This window comes from Calonectris borealis, chromosome 4, assembly GCF_964195595.1.
Source record: "Calonectris borealis chromosome 4, bCalBor7.hap1.2, whole genome shotgun sequence".
Taxonomy (NCBI): Eukaryota; Metazoa; Chordata; class Aves; order Procellariiformes; family Procellariidae; genus Calonectris; species Calonectris borealis.
In genome coordinates this window covers 62,441,944-62,456,962 of record NC_134315.1, presented here as the reverse complement: position 1 = coordinate 62,456,962, position 15,019 = coordinate 62,441,944, and the positions used below count along the sequence as shown (strand labels likewise).

The 15,019-nt window shown below is 44.8% G+C and overlaps 1 protein-coding gene across 17 annotated transcripts in view; it reads left to right on the top strand.

Annotated features, from left to right (window-relative positions):
* ADGRL3 (adhesion G protein-coupled receptor L3) overlaps nt 1-15,019 on the top strand; it is a 272,261-nt gene that overhangs the window by 199,986 nt on the left and 57,256 nt on the right. For 16 of the 17 annotated variants that reach the window (XM_075149833.1, XM_075149829.1, XM_075149836.1 and 13 more), the window contains 5 exons: nt 269-391; nt 2,408-2,616; nt 3,296-3,472; nt 13,376-13,585; nt 14,116-14,336. In XM_075149833.1, the coding sequence (XP_075005934.1) occupies nt 269-391; nt 2,408-2,616; nt 3,296-3,472; nt 13,376-13,585; nt 14,116-14,336 (940 nt within the window). The remainder of the gene's footprint in view (nt 1-268; nt 392-2,407; nt 2,617-3,295; nt 3,473-13,375; nt 13,586-14,115; nt 14,337-15,019) is intronic. The other variant, XM_075149835.1, reaches the window with a different exon arrangement.

Below are 15,019 nucleotides of genomic sequence, written 5' to 3'. Positions count from 1 at the left end.
CCTGAGGTTCTTGTTTACAAGAACTGGTTGTCTTTTGTCTTCCACAGAGAGTAAAATTTATTTGCTTTTTTTTTTAATTAAATTTAAAACTTCTTCAGGGCAAAGATTTAAAAAGAAATAGGAGCCCAAACAGAGTCTAGCGTGAAACATTGTAAGTTGATTCCTCTGCTCTCAGACGGTCTGGAACACCATTTTGTAGCTCTGAAGTGTCGTGTCGAAGATTATTTCTGTAGAGATTTTTCTTAGTGTTGGTCTCTCTTGCAAACAGAGCTGGAAGTTGCGAGACTAAGCACAGATGGAAATCTGGAAGATCTGAAGTTTCCCCAGAACATGGGCCACGGGAGCGCCATTCAGCTGTCAGCAAATACCTTGAAACAAAATGGTCGAAACGGTAGGTCCAGCACCTCTAGCCACGCTGGCCTCATGAATCAGTCACGCTTTAGGCATTGTTTTGTGTTTAACCAGTTGTAAGTATAGTATTAACCGCTATGTTAATATTTAAATTAACGCTAGCATCAGTTGCTCAGGCCCTTGACTGCAAGCTAAGTTGGCTGACTGGGAATGTATTATATTGCTAAGTGACTCACAGCCTTCAAACGTATTACGTGCTAGTAAAAATGCATCAGATCCTTGAATGATGTGGCTGTTGGGGCACAGCGCTGAGTCCAGAGAAGTGCTTTTAACTGCTGTTGTCTGCAGTAGGAGGCTTCAGATGGGATAAGAGGCTTGTTTGAGTAAACTGCTTCACAGTGCGGCACTATACAAATATCTGAAAAAGGAGAGGGAAGAAAGAATAGTAGCAAATATTAATAATAAGCCAACATGGCAGAAAAGGTTGATTAACTGTTATGAGTCTAAATCTTCAGTGCCTTTCTCTCTGAAGCTTATGAACCTCCCGATACAGCATAAATTAAAAATGATGTTATATGTGAATGGTCTTCATGCTGCCAAGCCATTTATTTCCAGACTAGGAATTTGAGCAGACACATTTGTTGATCTCTATAGCCCTGCTATAGACCAACTTCAAACTCCCAGGCCTTCTACTAATGGGCCTAACATGCTCCTATTTCTGAGTTCCTTTAAAATTTAACCTGTGTGCAGGGGGAAGGGACTCCAGTACAGGCTTTGATCACTGCAGGCAAAACATGGAATGATAGTATTACATCCAGACCAGACGCATTAAAACTGCCAAAAATTTCTGACAACTGCTGAGAGAAAAGTTTGGTCTGGTGGTTCAGAAAGAAAGTTTTGCCATTGGTTTCCTTGATGGGGTTCAGAACCTTTGCGTGTAGGATTTGAAGAGAAGTATTTCTTTTAGAGACAGTGTAAAACCTAAGATGCGTAGCAAAACTCCAGTGGGGCAGGAGCTTCATTCTGCTAGCGGACTTTGGAGATTTGCAGGGAAAAAGAAACTGTGTTGGCAGTGAGGAAGGGGAAGTCTGTATTTCTAAGCATGGTATCACTGGAGTTCTGGTCAAATCAGGAGAGCCCCATCAATTTGCACCAGCTTGGCACCCGCCCAGAGGTCACCAAAGAGCTAGAAATAAAATTATCGTAGAAGGATTTAGGTTGGGAGGGACCTTTGGAGTCATCAGTGCTTCACCTTCCTTGGAAGCTGGGGTGATTCCTATAGAAACAAAAAAATACCTTCCAACAACTAATACATATCAAGGCAAACAAATCACACTCAATTCTTATTTATAGCCTGTGAAATAATGTGCAAAACAGAAGGCAAACTGGGTGGTTTCAGTTAAAAACAGTTGGCTGGTGGCCTGGGTTTTCTGCAGACTCCCTAATGGTGTTTTTTTGAGGAAGAGGGGATATCTGATTGGCAAATTAAGAAAAGAAATCTATTTTTTAATGAAATCTCTGCAATTTTGTTTTACCCTTCATGTGAGAGTGGAATTGTGTTGGAAAGTTTTGGATTCCTTCTCCCAGATTTGTCCCCACACTTTTCTGAGGTAGTCTTAATTTATTAATGGACTAAATTATAGTTTTATACTGTATCTGTGCAACAGGCCAGAACAAAATATGTTTCCCAAGCATAGCCTGGAGCATGAAGTGTTATGTCAGGTGGGAAATGGGCCACCTGGCCTCTTTTCTCTGGAGCCAGTTACACCCACTGACGCCAAAAATAAGCCCACCTTCTCTGTCTGTCTTCCACCGATCTGTTTGCTTATACAAGTTTGTTTTGAGGGAGGCAGCTCTGCCCTTCTTATCCATGGACCGCTTGTTGCACCTCATGGTGCTCATTGGGATTGGCAGGAGGAAGTGAGTTTTTGTATGCCACATCTTGGTCCTTTCACATTTTCTCAGAGAAGTTTTAAAGTTGGTTCAGAGAGGAGATTCGTCATCTAAAAAACCCAGTGCGCTGACCTGCATATCTAACCTCTTACTGCTCTTCTAGGTGAAATCAGGGTGGCTTTTGTGCTGTACAACAACTTGGGCACCTATCTTTCCACGGAGAATGCCAGCATGAAGTTGGGAACAGAAGCAATGTCGACTAATCACTCCGTCATTGTCAACTCCCCTGTCATCACGGCAGCAATAAACAAAGAGTTCAGCAATAAAGTTTACCTGGCTGATCCCGTGGTGTTTACTGTCAAGCACATCAAGGTGAGTGAGTTCGAAAAGCGCTTCTGTTTTTTTTTAGATTTCTAAAACAAAGTGATGCAAAAGTTGGCTGATGTGAGGCCCCCAGCAGTCCTTGATTAGATTTTGAATTATACATTTCTTCCTTTGCACTTTGTGTTATTTATGGAGAATGTCTCTTTTACGTTGCATTAATAAAAGTAAAGAAAGAGTCTCCTTTGAGCTGATGCCCATTGCTCAGTTGCTGACACACGTCATTCTGTAATTAAAAACAACCAATATATTAGAATAGACCATAATATTATTTTATCATGGTGGCAGGGGATATTAGAGGAAAGTGGAATTACAGTGAAAGAGGACAGCTAGTCCTCCTGTTAGCCAAGCACAGTCATTGCAAAAGTTGATTGCTTAAAGCAATTAATTTCTCTGCTCTGCAATGCAAATGAAGCAATCTGATTTTGAAGAGCTGGATTTAGTCTATGGCTGAAATTAATCAAGAACAAAGAACTAAGTTTGCATTAGCAAAGAGAGCAGCAACAATCTAACTTTCTCTGGTAATACTTGACGTATAAACCACTGCTGATTGTTTATCCAAAATTAAAAGGGTGAGAGTTACAAAGTGCCTCTGGAAAAAAAAATAGTGCATTTAGAAACCTCTGAAACCCTATCATTTTTATTGCATTTATTAATTTCTTCCCTGCAGCAGTCAGAAGAAAATTTCAATCCGAACTGTTCGTTCTGGAGCTATACAAAGCGTACAATGACAGGGTATTGGTCCACCCAGGGATGTCGCCTGCTGACAACTAACAAGACGCACACCACATGCTCCTGCAATCACCTAACCAACTTTGCTGTCCTGATGGCACATGTGGAAGTTAAGGTAGGCGTTGCAGATTCACAGGCTGCCAATGCACTGGGCAGCAAAAGTGGCCAATGTAACACCATTTTGTTACTGCAAATGGAGCTGAGTAGGGTAATTGCTGTGTGACAGTAACTGTAACGGTAGAAACCATCTGGTGTAAATCTTCCTTCCATGTATGTGATGAAACAGGAGATAGTCACACCAATGCAAAGCCTGTCTTGACCTCCTGGCATGGGCAGCTCTGAGCTGAGGATGACAAATGAACAGAATTAGCTGTTGACACATCCTTTGCTTACTGGTGCAGAACATCTCCTGGCTGGGTCCTTGCTTCTGGAGTCCTTACTGTGCCACCAGGGAGTAGTGAGCACCCTGGGTGGTGGGACAGAAGCAGGCAGACCCTGCCTCATGGCGTGCAAGTTGTGTGTCCTACTTGCAGCAGCTGCAGATACACTGCTGCACATGTTTGTGTAAGGTGCATGTGTGGAGCCAAAAATATTTTCCAGCTTCTAACTAGGGGAAAAAGATACATTCTCTGCGTCTCACTATGTGGCAGCAAGCTACATAAAAGGGAAGCTCCTTATACCATCCTGCGTACATCTACCAGAGGCCAGTACATGATCAGCCTGCATTTAGGTCCATGGTGTAATTCTGGCTTCTCACATGACTATCCCCACAGGAACTAAAGAAGTTACTCCTGAAAGTAGGTGTTCCTCATGGTAGCAGTGGCTTGGGGAGTGAAGTGCACATTTGGGATTTTATTGAAGAACAGGAGAATGGTTGAGGTGGTCCTCCATTTCCTGAGCTGTCTTGGCTGTCTTTGGTTGAGAACAGTCTCAGCTGCAGTAGAAAGAAGAGGAGAAGGCCTTGATACCCAAAGGATTTTGGCCTAGTGTTTTTCTGTGTTGCAGTGTCTCCATTCCTTGTATCTGGCACTGCAGCAGAATCCACGGCTCTGATCTAGATACGGACCTGGCATCTTCCACGCAGGCAGAAATTTCAGAGCCACTTCCATGGCTGCATAACCGCAAAAGCTATTGTGGTTTTAAAAGACATTTTCTCAAATAGTCATCCAGTGTCACTCCTTTGTATATTTTTGTTTCACTTGATAATCTGAAGAGAAATGTGAAAAGCAACAATAAAAATATATATTAAAGCACCGTCATGCATGACCAAAGCTCTGCAAAAAAAGAAATGGGAGCCTGGCAGTACATTTGCTACAACAGCTGAGTCCAGCTGAGAGGGGCAGGATAGATCTGCTCCTGCTGCAGGATGACATATCCATTGTATTCTGCAGGAGTCACTACTGGTCCAGGAGACATGCCATTAAATGGCTGTGGCATTATCCTGGGAGATGTCTGAAGAAATGGCCTATTCAGAGCACAGGTTTACAGGTTAATGACATTCTGCAGTCCAAGTCTGGTTTTGCCAGTTTCCTACAACTGCTTGAATTTTCAAGAGAAATGTGTGTTTGGCTCGTTATCATCTGCCTGGAGTTAACAGATATACCTGAGTCACTGAAGTCAGAGGTTGCACCTGGGAAATGTAGATAGCTTTCCACTCCACTGATGTGAATGAGGGCAATCCCTACTGCATGGCGCAGATACAGGCTAGCGCCGAACGAGCCTCTTCCCAAACTGCAAGTAGGTCAGCCTTGTCTGCACAGCTTTTCACCCAAACCTCATTAGACTAGTAGCGCTGGTGTTATCTCATCTTGCAGAAAGAGAATGTGAGACCGTTGCTTACCCATGCTCAGCCAACAGGTTGGAAAGAGCTACAGCTGGAAGCTTCGTGAGTGCCAAGCCAGTGTGCTATTAGCTGGTGGGTGTTTCTGGGTGTTAACGAGTGCCCTCAAGACTTTCAGGTCATGTTTTATCATTGGCTGCAGCCAAAGTATCATTGCTGTAAGAGCCAAATTGGCTCCACTTTGTTGACTCTGATGCAACCGGACAGCTTCCTGGCATGTCCGCTTTAGCAGTCATCCTGGTCTGAGGGTGAAGGCAGGTGTGTACCCTGCAAACATCTGCAACTCTTTCCTCCAGCTGCTCATCACCTTGCTCTTCCTGGCAGCACCATCCCGCTCCGGTCTGCTGGTGGAGCTGGCCATGTGGCTCTTGGCAGATCTGGGAGGTGGCTTGTATGACATTCCTTATGCTGTTGCAATGACTTGATTTTAAAGTCTTGGCAGCAGAATACCTGCTGGTTTGGAAAGGTGGAGGTTTAAAAATAAATGGGGGTTGTTGTTCATTGATTCGCACTGATCTCTCACAGGCATGCTTTTGAGCCATTTTGTTGTGTCGTGTCTTGTACAAAAAGGCATTCCTTGCCTCAAAGACCTTTTAGTCGTCTTGGAGGTGGAATGATCCTTGGAGAAAGGATGTTGCATGCTTGTGCAGGACCTCTTATAGCAGTGTTTTGGCCAGTGACTAGGATCCCTAAAGAGGACTATGGTACATACAATAATTAATAATATCCTGGGAGTTTTGCAACAGAAATAATTCTGTCCTGTAATTGAGATTTGTAGTTTATTGACTTCAGTTTGTCGGATTTTTGGATCTGTAGGCAGCATCCTTTGGTGTAATGAGTATCCACAGCACCCTACCTAATGAGACAGAACACCGGGCATCGTGGGGAGCAGACATCGGACTCCTACTCCTTAATCAAAAGCCAGCACCAATTTGACAAGTGTCACTTCTGGTCATGAATGATCTCCCTCCCTGGTAGCATGGCAAAAGACCGTGTTCTCCAGAGGAGACCTCGGTGGCTGCTCTGCGAGTTACGGGCTGTGATTTAATTATTAGCAGAGCGTATGTGGCAAGGCGGAGCTGGAAGGTAGCGCTGCTGAGGAGGTGATTGATGGCCGTCTGGCTCTCTAGCGTGAAACAGCAATATGTCTTTGTCCAAAGGGGCAGAAAATGACATTGGCTGACCACGACGGCAGGGATTTATTCGTGTGCTTCAAGAGCAGAAGTTGCTGGGATCAATTCCAGTCTTAACAGGACAGTACCCGATTAAGAGGAGGAGATTTTAATTTGAAGATGCTTTCCACCTGTTAAAATCAGTTGGGCCCAGACTTTCTTATTCACCCACATATTTCAGTGGCATAAATAACAGTGCCCAAGACCAAGAGCCTGTTGTGCACACGGACAGGATGCATAGCTGCTGGAAAGAGCGATGGAGCCGCACCCACAGGTTCCCCTCCAGCTGCTGTCAGAGCCCCAGCTAGCATGGGAAGAGGACAGCAGGACAGTAATGTCCTGTGAGCTGGACCTCGCTGATGCATCCTCCTGGCAAGGGATGACCCTGCAGAACTGCAGCATTCGTTGCCCTTTCGGACAATTTACCAGGAAAAATGAGAACCTCCCTTTGGAGGGAGATTTTAAGACTTGGAAACAAATCACTGTTTTCATCAGCTAAGAAGTTCATTTGGCCTGTGTTATGGGAAAATTATTACAGTCTTATAGATATTTTGTTAAATTATGAGATATGTTTAACATAGATGAGATCTATGTTAAATATCTATCTATGGTTTGAATCGGTAGGATGTTTGTTATGACCCTTAAGTGCTGTAAAAACATGGTGGGTCCCATGCCATGGGACAAAGCCCATAGTTAAATAAGCCATTCTACCTATGTAATTGCTGCAGAATTATTCAAAATTTACAAACTGTTTTTCATAGAAGCTTGCGCTTTGCATCATATTAATTATAGCAGATGCATCTTAAATGTACCATGGGAAAAATATGCAGCCAGAAAACAAGTTCAGAGCTGGTGGGAAAATGCAATTAAAAAAACCAACCAAAACAGAATAAGCAAAGGTACCTCGGGGTAGATAAATGTTGCTTATCAGTATGTAGTGAATGCCAGAGCTTACTCTTCTTTTAAAAATAAATAAATAAATAAAACAAGAGAGAAGGGGGGGGGGGGAAGAAAGGTGTTTTAACTGTAGCAATTAATCGAAACCTTTCAGATGTTATTCTATACCATGAACACGTTACACCGTGCTAATTATTTGGGGAATGGAAGCGGAAGGCAAGCTAAGGAGAGAAAGGAATAAAAATATATGAAGTCTAAATGGAATGCAGTGGTCCATTGCCTAAAGCAATACAGCCATTTCGGATATCAAGAGCAAGCTGAAGTTATTGCAGTGCTGACTTATCCATATATTAGCACTTGTGGGATTGAACAGCAGTGAATGAAAGCAGAAGTGGGTGCAGGATTGCAAAAGCACCCTAACTGCAGAATTAAATTACTAAAACCTCTCTGTAGTGAATTTTCCAAGACAAATTGTTTTGCACCATCAAAGGAGTTAATTCTCAAAAAAAAAGATATATTACACATTGCAAAAAGTAACTTATTCTAATATGTTATTAAATAAGAACTGTTTTAATTAAGCAGAAAAGATATTAAATGTGCTTGTCTTCAATGAGATTTTAAAATTCAAAATACAGCATGTCCCAGCTGTCTCCTGGCAGCAGGCTGGGTAAGACCATCGGTGCAACAGCAGAAGCTGACTATGCTGTGACCAGATTTTTTCCGGGAACTGAAATTAACAAGCCGGCAGCTTGGCTGGGTAGATGTCTACGTGGAGTTTGGCACAGCCGCCAGAGCTCATTTCTCGGGTTGGAGATGCCTTATGAGTAAGCAGAGTTGTGCTGCTTTACTAAATCCAGCCAGCACGGGAGGGCAGGACGATGGATGCAATTATTGTCCTAATCCTCTCCTCTCCACAACTGAATCTCACCTCAACTGCATCTCAGTTGCAACGGTGTCGGTCAGTACGATGGAAACGCTGGGCTCCTGCCACACGCCATATCCACAGCAGTGTTTGTAACACATGGCGAGGTGAGGTCTGTACCCATTTCTCTGTGTACACCTGCCCCCTTATCGCTTTATTCTGGCCATGGGAGTTTTTGCGGCTTGTGCTGGCTGCTGCTTCTGGCAGTCACTGGAAGGCTGTTGCATTTTGGGAAGAAGTTCGTGGGAAAGGGTTCTGCTAGGAGGCCTTCATCTTGCCGAGGAAGGCAGAGGAGGAGGAAGATGGTCTGCACGGCCCGTGCAGAATATGAAGGCAGCTTTGAGGACTAAGGCAAGGAGAGGAAAGGTGGCTAAACCACCTTGCAGGAGTGCTCGGGGATCTCAGCCTTATTTTAAATGGCCATCATCAGAACACAGTGATGTTGCGCAGGGGCTTCAGGTGGGAATTAGGCTCTCTTTATTCCTGGGTTAGGACCTGATGGTGCCCCTGACAGCATCGCCTTTGCAGAGCACAGAGGGGATATGTACCAGGTCTGTGGATGCTGTGTCCACTGTGGAGAGGAGCTGCCTGCCTCCCTCAGTGCACCCTTGAGGAGGAGGGAGAGGATGGGTGCTAAAGCAGTGGGATGCCTCCAGCACGTATTCCTCTTGGCCACAGAGAGGGGAAAGACCCCTCGAAACCTCTCATACCTGCATAACCAGGGCAGGCGATGCCATTAGCCAGCCCAGACGCACTGCGGGAGCCTTTGGGTTTCCTCCTGGTCCATGTAGCCCAGCTGATGCTTTTGGCACATCTACAAAACCATTTGCTTCAAGTAGCCCTTTGCACTTAGCCACAAAGCATTACAGCCAGGTCGTAGCAGTAATCCTCTCTCAACACCAGCAATGGGGGAAAAAGGGCAGAAGGAGCCTGCACGGCCCCAGATAGCTACAAATCTGAGGAGCAGCATCAGCAACGCACAGGAGTTCAAACCTGTCCCACTTGGGTCTCTGCCCAGCCCAGCACACTGCCAGCTCCCACTGGGCACCGAGTGGTCATATCTGAGCTAGTTGATGACAGTGTGTTTTTATTTACTGCTTGCTTATTCCTCCACCCCCAAACATATTACTCTTTCCATTCCTGGAGGGACAGATTAGGCAAAGGAATGTGTCCTTTGCTGCTGGCAGCTCGGTTTGGCTGCTGTTTTCTTCTACTGATGTTTTTAATAAGGAAGGAAATGGCTGTTCATCTCGGGGAGAGCCATTCTGTCATAAGCTGACATTCCCTGGGATTTGTTTTTATTAGCTCAGCTTTGGTGTACAGGCGCTGCCAGAGCTGCTCATTGATTTTTCCAGCCTGGATAATATCTAGGCTGCCTGCTCACCCTGCTGTGGTTGCTACCAGGGCTCCCGTAACTCCTCCTGCACAGGTTTTCATCGGTGCTGTCCTCCTGCCGCTCTTGGCCCCACCGGAGCAAAAGCCGGGCTTTATTCCAAAGCCAGGGAAATCTGTCACTGGGCTTTGGGTCAGGCTCATGCCTAAATCATAAATGTAAAACGTACTTAATATAGCAACCCTTTCACTGAAGTGGATTATTTTATTTCTTTCAATTACTCAATAAGTCGTTCCTATGCTGAAAATAATCTGCATGTCAGCTTACCTGTAAAGCTAGTGTAGCTTAGTGGTAACAAAACTCAGTGAGTTGCATGCTGGGCCATGTAGCACCGGTCTTGACAGCCACGGTGCATTTGGACAAGGAAATGTTTGATTGATGCTGTCAGGAAATTGTCTCTTGGACTGATGTCTGGTATCTCCCATGGGCTCTTCCAGTTGCCCAGGTCTTTGGGGAGATTATTGAGAAGCAAGAGTTGACTGTTATCAATACACTGGTGGTTTCAGAGGTACTTTGCATACCTTAGGGACCCTAGGGCTTGCAGGGTGCTGGAAGGATATCACTAGCACATATGTCAAAACTATTTTATCCTAAGTCAGGGAGTGCTTGAATAGTGCTGGGCAGGGTAAAGAGAAGGTTTGCTGCTCTTGCATTTCTCTGCGGTTGAGGGACCAGGCTCGGAGACTGCGACCCAGATACAAAATCTCGGTGTGCTATTTATCATACTTAACCCTGGAACGCCATATACCAACTCTGTAAACCAGATATGTTGCTCCCTTATTTGTCACATAGCAATCAGGTGATGGCAAGAATAATCTCATGACATTGAGGAGTGATTACCACGATTCCTCCTTTTCTCATATTATTCTGCTTCGTGGCCTGTGGCAGCGCAGTATTTTACAAGTTTCAGTCTCCAGCAAAAGGCAAATTCCCTTTTGTTGGACTTGCTGATGAAAAAGCTCTGAATGTACCTGGCCTGGGGGGAGTTGGCACTGCCATGGGAAGGATGGCAGTCCTTACCAACTCCTCCCTGATCCATCGGCTCTGCTGTGGCACCTGAAATTAGGCATCTCAAACAGGACGAAGCCTACCCAGCCTTTGAAATCCAGCTCACTTCTTCTCTTGGACTTTACTAGAAAAGCTACAAATTCATATTTTTTTCCTCCAAGGTGTTTTTAAATTGCTCTTGTTCCCGGTTTATTGTTATTACTCCTTTTTGTTTGTTCTTTTGTGAGTTTGTTGAGTTTGGGGAGGGAGGTTGTAATTACGGAGAAGTTGGTTTTATGGTTGTTTCCCAGCACTCCAGGGATGGGTGTTATGTACATAAAATCAGTATTATTATTACGATTAATATTAGAAAGAAGAGTAGTGAGAGTGATGATAATAATACAGACAATAATGAAGTCTGCGTTTCTTGCTAACCATGGTGAGCTTTGTGGGCAAGCGGCCCTTCCCTGAGGGAGACCATGAACCTAGATGGCAGGATCCCTCTCCAGGAGCAAACATCCCCTAATTCCTGCATTGTGTCAGCAGAGTCATGGTTCTGTGATAGAGGTACAGGAGATGAGACCTGTGAGATTCATCTCATGTAGGGGAAGAAGCACTCGGAGAGCTTTCCCTGTGCCAGGCTAACTTTGTCTTGGGATGGATGAATCTGTGTCATTGGCCGCATCTGGAATGGATGGATGCATCTGCCTAAAGTCTGCCTGGTTTCTTTCTCCTCGCATCTGCCCGCATTAGCTGCCTTGCCCCACTCACCCAGCCCAAGAGCTCTTGGTCACTTCAGCCTGGCAGGGTGATCTGATCAGGTGAGCTGGTGGGGTTGTTCAGGGAGATGTTCTCCTGCTGTTCCCAAGCAGCCTCAGACGAAAGACAGAATGATTTGCAAGGTTGCGTTAACGTTTTTTTTCACTGAGTTAAGAGGGACAGATGAGCTGGAATGACACTGAGATAAAACAAAGCGTGGCCGCCAGGAAAACGACGTGCGCTTCATCTTCTCAGTTTTCTGGGTGCTGCTGGAGGAGCTGGCTGCAATAGGCATTTCTGTCATGATCTACAGTAAGCACACGATGATTTCCTGCCTCTCTGTTGGACTGGTGACCCCTATTTCCTTAGATATTGGAAATACTCAGGAAGAGCTGCAAGAGCATTTGGGGAAAGGGGCCCTCATCTTTCCACCTCCAAGACTCCCTGGAGAGAAAAATTCCAGCATGGAAGAGATGGAGGGGGAAGTCGCTCCCCATCTTTCATTATCATTTGATGCCTATCACTCATGCTGATAAAGCCAAAGAGCTGAAAGGTTTGAGTTGTTTCTCACGGGTGCTGACATAGCAGAGTGTATATCAGGAAAGGCCTGACATTTGATGTGGCTTTATCATTGGCAAGCAGGCAAAGAAAATGGATAAATTAATCACCTTTTCCCTCCATCTGTCATAAGCTTTTATCCCACGGGGAGGAAAATGTTTCCAGTTTGTCCTGGCTTTTTGAAGTGTGACACTATTGTATTTGCCAGCCTACATAATGCCTAAGTCATCAAAATGCCAGAAGTAGAGGGGAATGTGAATACCACTTATAACACAGCCTGGTGGACCACAAAGCTGGGTTTCAAGCCTCTCTGGTCTTTTTGAAAAGCCCCCAGAGATTTCCAGCCAATCTTTCCCTCAGCTCATTGACGCTAACCACTTAGCCCCGAGCAGCCATCTCGTGACCACCATGTATTTCTCATTTCTTATTTACATTTTACTAAGTAACGATATCTGTAATTTCACCGCATCTAGTGGAAACGGGGAGTTACGGGCGAGTTTTACAGCCTGAATACGGAATAAGGTGGTGGGATACCCTCAGTGTCAGGGTCCCACCACTCCCCTCCTCTTTCTGGGAGGGACGCGCAGTGTAAGCCCAGGAGCAATCCAGCAGTCTTTTATCAGCAGACCCAAGGTACACCTATGCTGCCCCTCGCAAAACTTTGTTGCTGGGTTGCCTAACTTTGCCACTGCCATGGCCATGTTTGCGTGGCTTTGGGGTAAAACCACGTTACAAGTTTATCACAGGGAATCACTCACTTTCCAGGCTGTCTTAAAATCACTTTTCTGTTACAATTTAAAAGCAAATTTGTGTTAAAAGGTCTGGTTTCTTTTCTGGGTAGTGTTCCAGGGATCAGTCTGACTTCCCAGGAGTTTGAAAATATAGTTCCAGGGTTTGAAAAAGAAAAATCAAACTAACTTTCTCCTTCCTCGGTGAAAAAAAAAAACAACAAGATATTTAAGCGATCTCTTTCTGTTCAAAGCCTCCAAGCTCATACATCGGTGAACGTCTAAAAAGAGTCTTTTTTTCACTGTTGGTAAATGGTTGTAATGGACTTGTGGTTGTAATCTCCACGATGTTGTTAGCATGAAACATTTTTACGCTCACAGTGTTCAATGGTTCTTTATACTGTGTGTCCGGTCCTTTGCCATGTTTGAGAACGATGGAGCTGCACGCAAGACTAGCTATGACATCTTGGTATTTTCAACAACAGCATCATTGTTTCTAGGATATTTTGGGGTATGAGTGCTCAGGGCACCTGCAGCTTGCCAGATGCTGTGGAGTCTGTGTTTCAGGTTGCAGCTTTCTTGATGCAGGATTCAAGTCTAGGTCCATTTAGTCTTTTTGTTACTGGTCCCTTGCGCCACAGCTTGGTGAGTGGATCCAGATGTTTGGGGAGGGGTCTCAGACAACCTCACTCTGTGTCTGGAATGGATTAGAAATCATGCAGCATGCGACTGATTAATTTTTTTGGTTTTATCTGTCTCCAGCACAGCGATGCAGTCCATGACCTGCTCCTGGACTTTATCACGTGGGTTGGCATCTTGCTCTCACTGGTCTGCCTCCTGATCTGCATCTTCACCTTCTGCTTCTTCCGTGGGCTGCAGAGTGACCGCAACACGATTCACAAGAACTTGTGCATCAGCCTCTTCGTGGCAGAACTCCTCTTCCTCATCGGCATCAACCGGACTGACCAGCCGGTAAGAGGCAGAACACTTTCTGCTCCTACCATAGGCTCTCGTCTCAGTGCGTATGGGATGTTTGACCATTCAGTGAGATATATTCCAGCGCTGCGTTAATTCCATGCATGAGTTCTCACAGGGTTGGGCCCCTGGTTGTTAACTGGGAGTCAAATGTTGATGCCTGCTGTGGTTTCAGAGGCTGTATGTGCATTGTTTGTAAATAATGTGTGTGTGTGTGTTTAATAAGCAGGTTGTAAAAATGCGCTTATACTATGTACATCTCTATATATTTATACTGTATGTTTATTTGCCAGATTGTGTACATACCTACCTTTGTATCTTTGAATATAATTTATATATGTAGAGATGTGTCTATTTTAAAATAGTTTGTGCACATTTTCCAAATGAAAAAGAAGTTCTTCCTTTGGAGAAGGGAAGGTAAGAACTTCCTCATTCTTATTAAACATCCCAGTAAGAGTAATCCTGACTGTTGCATTGATTCAGCATGGTACAAACACCTTCCCTTGCTCTTTTCAATCCGCACGCAGATTGCCTGTGCCGTCTTTGCTGCCCTCCTGCACTTCTTCTTCCTGGCGGCTTTCACCTGGATGTTCCTGGAGGGGGTGCAGCTCTACATCATGCTGGTGGAGGTTTTCGAGAGCGAACACTCCCGGAGGAAGTACTTCTATTTGGTCGGCTACGGCATGCCTGCGCTGATTGTGGCCGTATCAGCAGCGGTGGACTACCGGAGCTATGGCACAGACAAAGTGTGAGTGGGGCTTGGCACTGCTTGGACCTGGTCAGGAGGGATGGGAGTGGGGACAACAAAGGGAAGTGAAGAGCCCAGAGACCTGGCAGCCAAAGGAGGCTTGTGCAGGCAGAGCTCAGCCAGGAGGCGTGCCTTGCCTTATCTCTGTGTCTCCAAGACAGTCCGTGATGATAATAGGACACTATGAAATGATTTGCAAAGGTATTTTCTTGGGGAAGTCAGTCAGGGAAAATTTTGTCACATCATTGTGTAACATCAGCAGAGGTGGCTGTCCCAAGTCTCAGTTTGGTACTGTATCAGCAAGACCATTCTTCTTCTCTAGCCAAAGAGTATTTCTCATTTGGATGATGAAACACTGCTTTCTTCTTCCTCTTTTTTAAGTGTTCTATCAAATTAACAGAGCCTGCAAGCAAAATATGTCGTGACTGTGGAGTGCATTAGACTCTTCGCAAATCGGAACAGCTACATCATTTATCATTATGAATATTCTTAAATGTTTTCAACATCACTGAAGCTGGTATCAAAGTACAGTTTAGATGATCGTGCAACACCGTCTAATGGAAAACAAAGGGAAAATCGAGCCTTTGATTTTCTTTGCCAGCTTTGTTACAATAGCATTAACAATGTGTTTTCATTGACTTTTTTTTTTTGCTTTCCCTTGTCAGACTGCCTTTCCTCTGTCA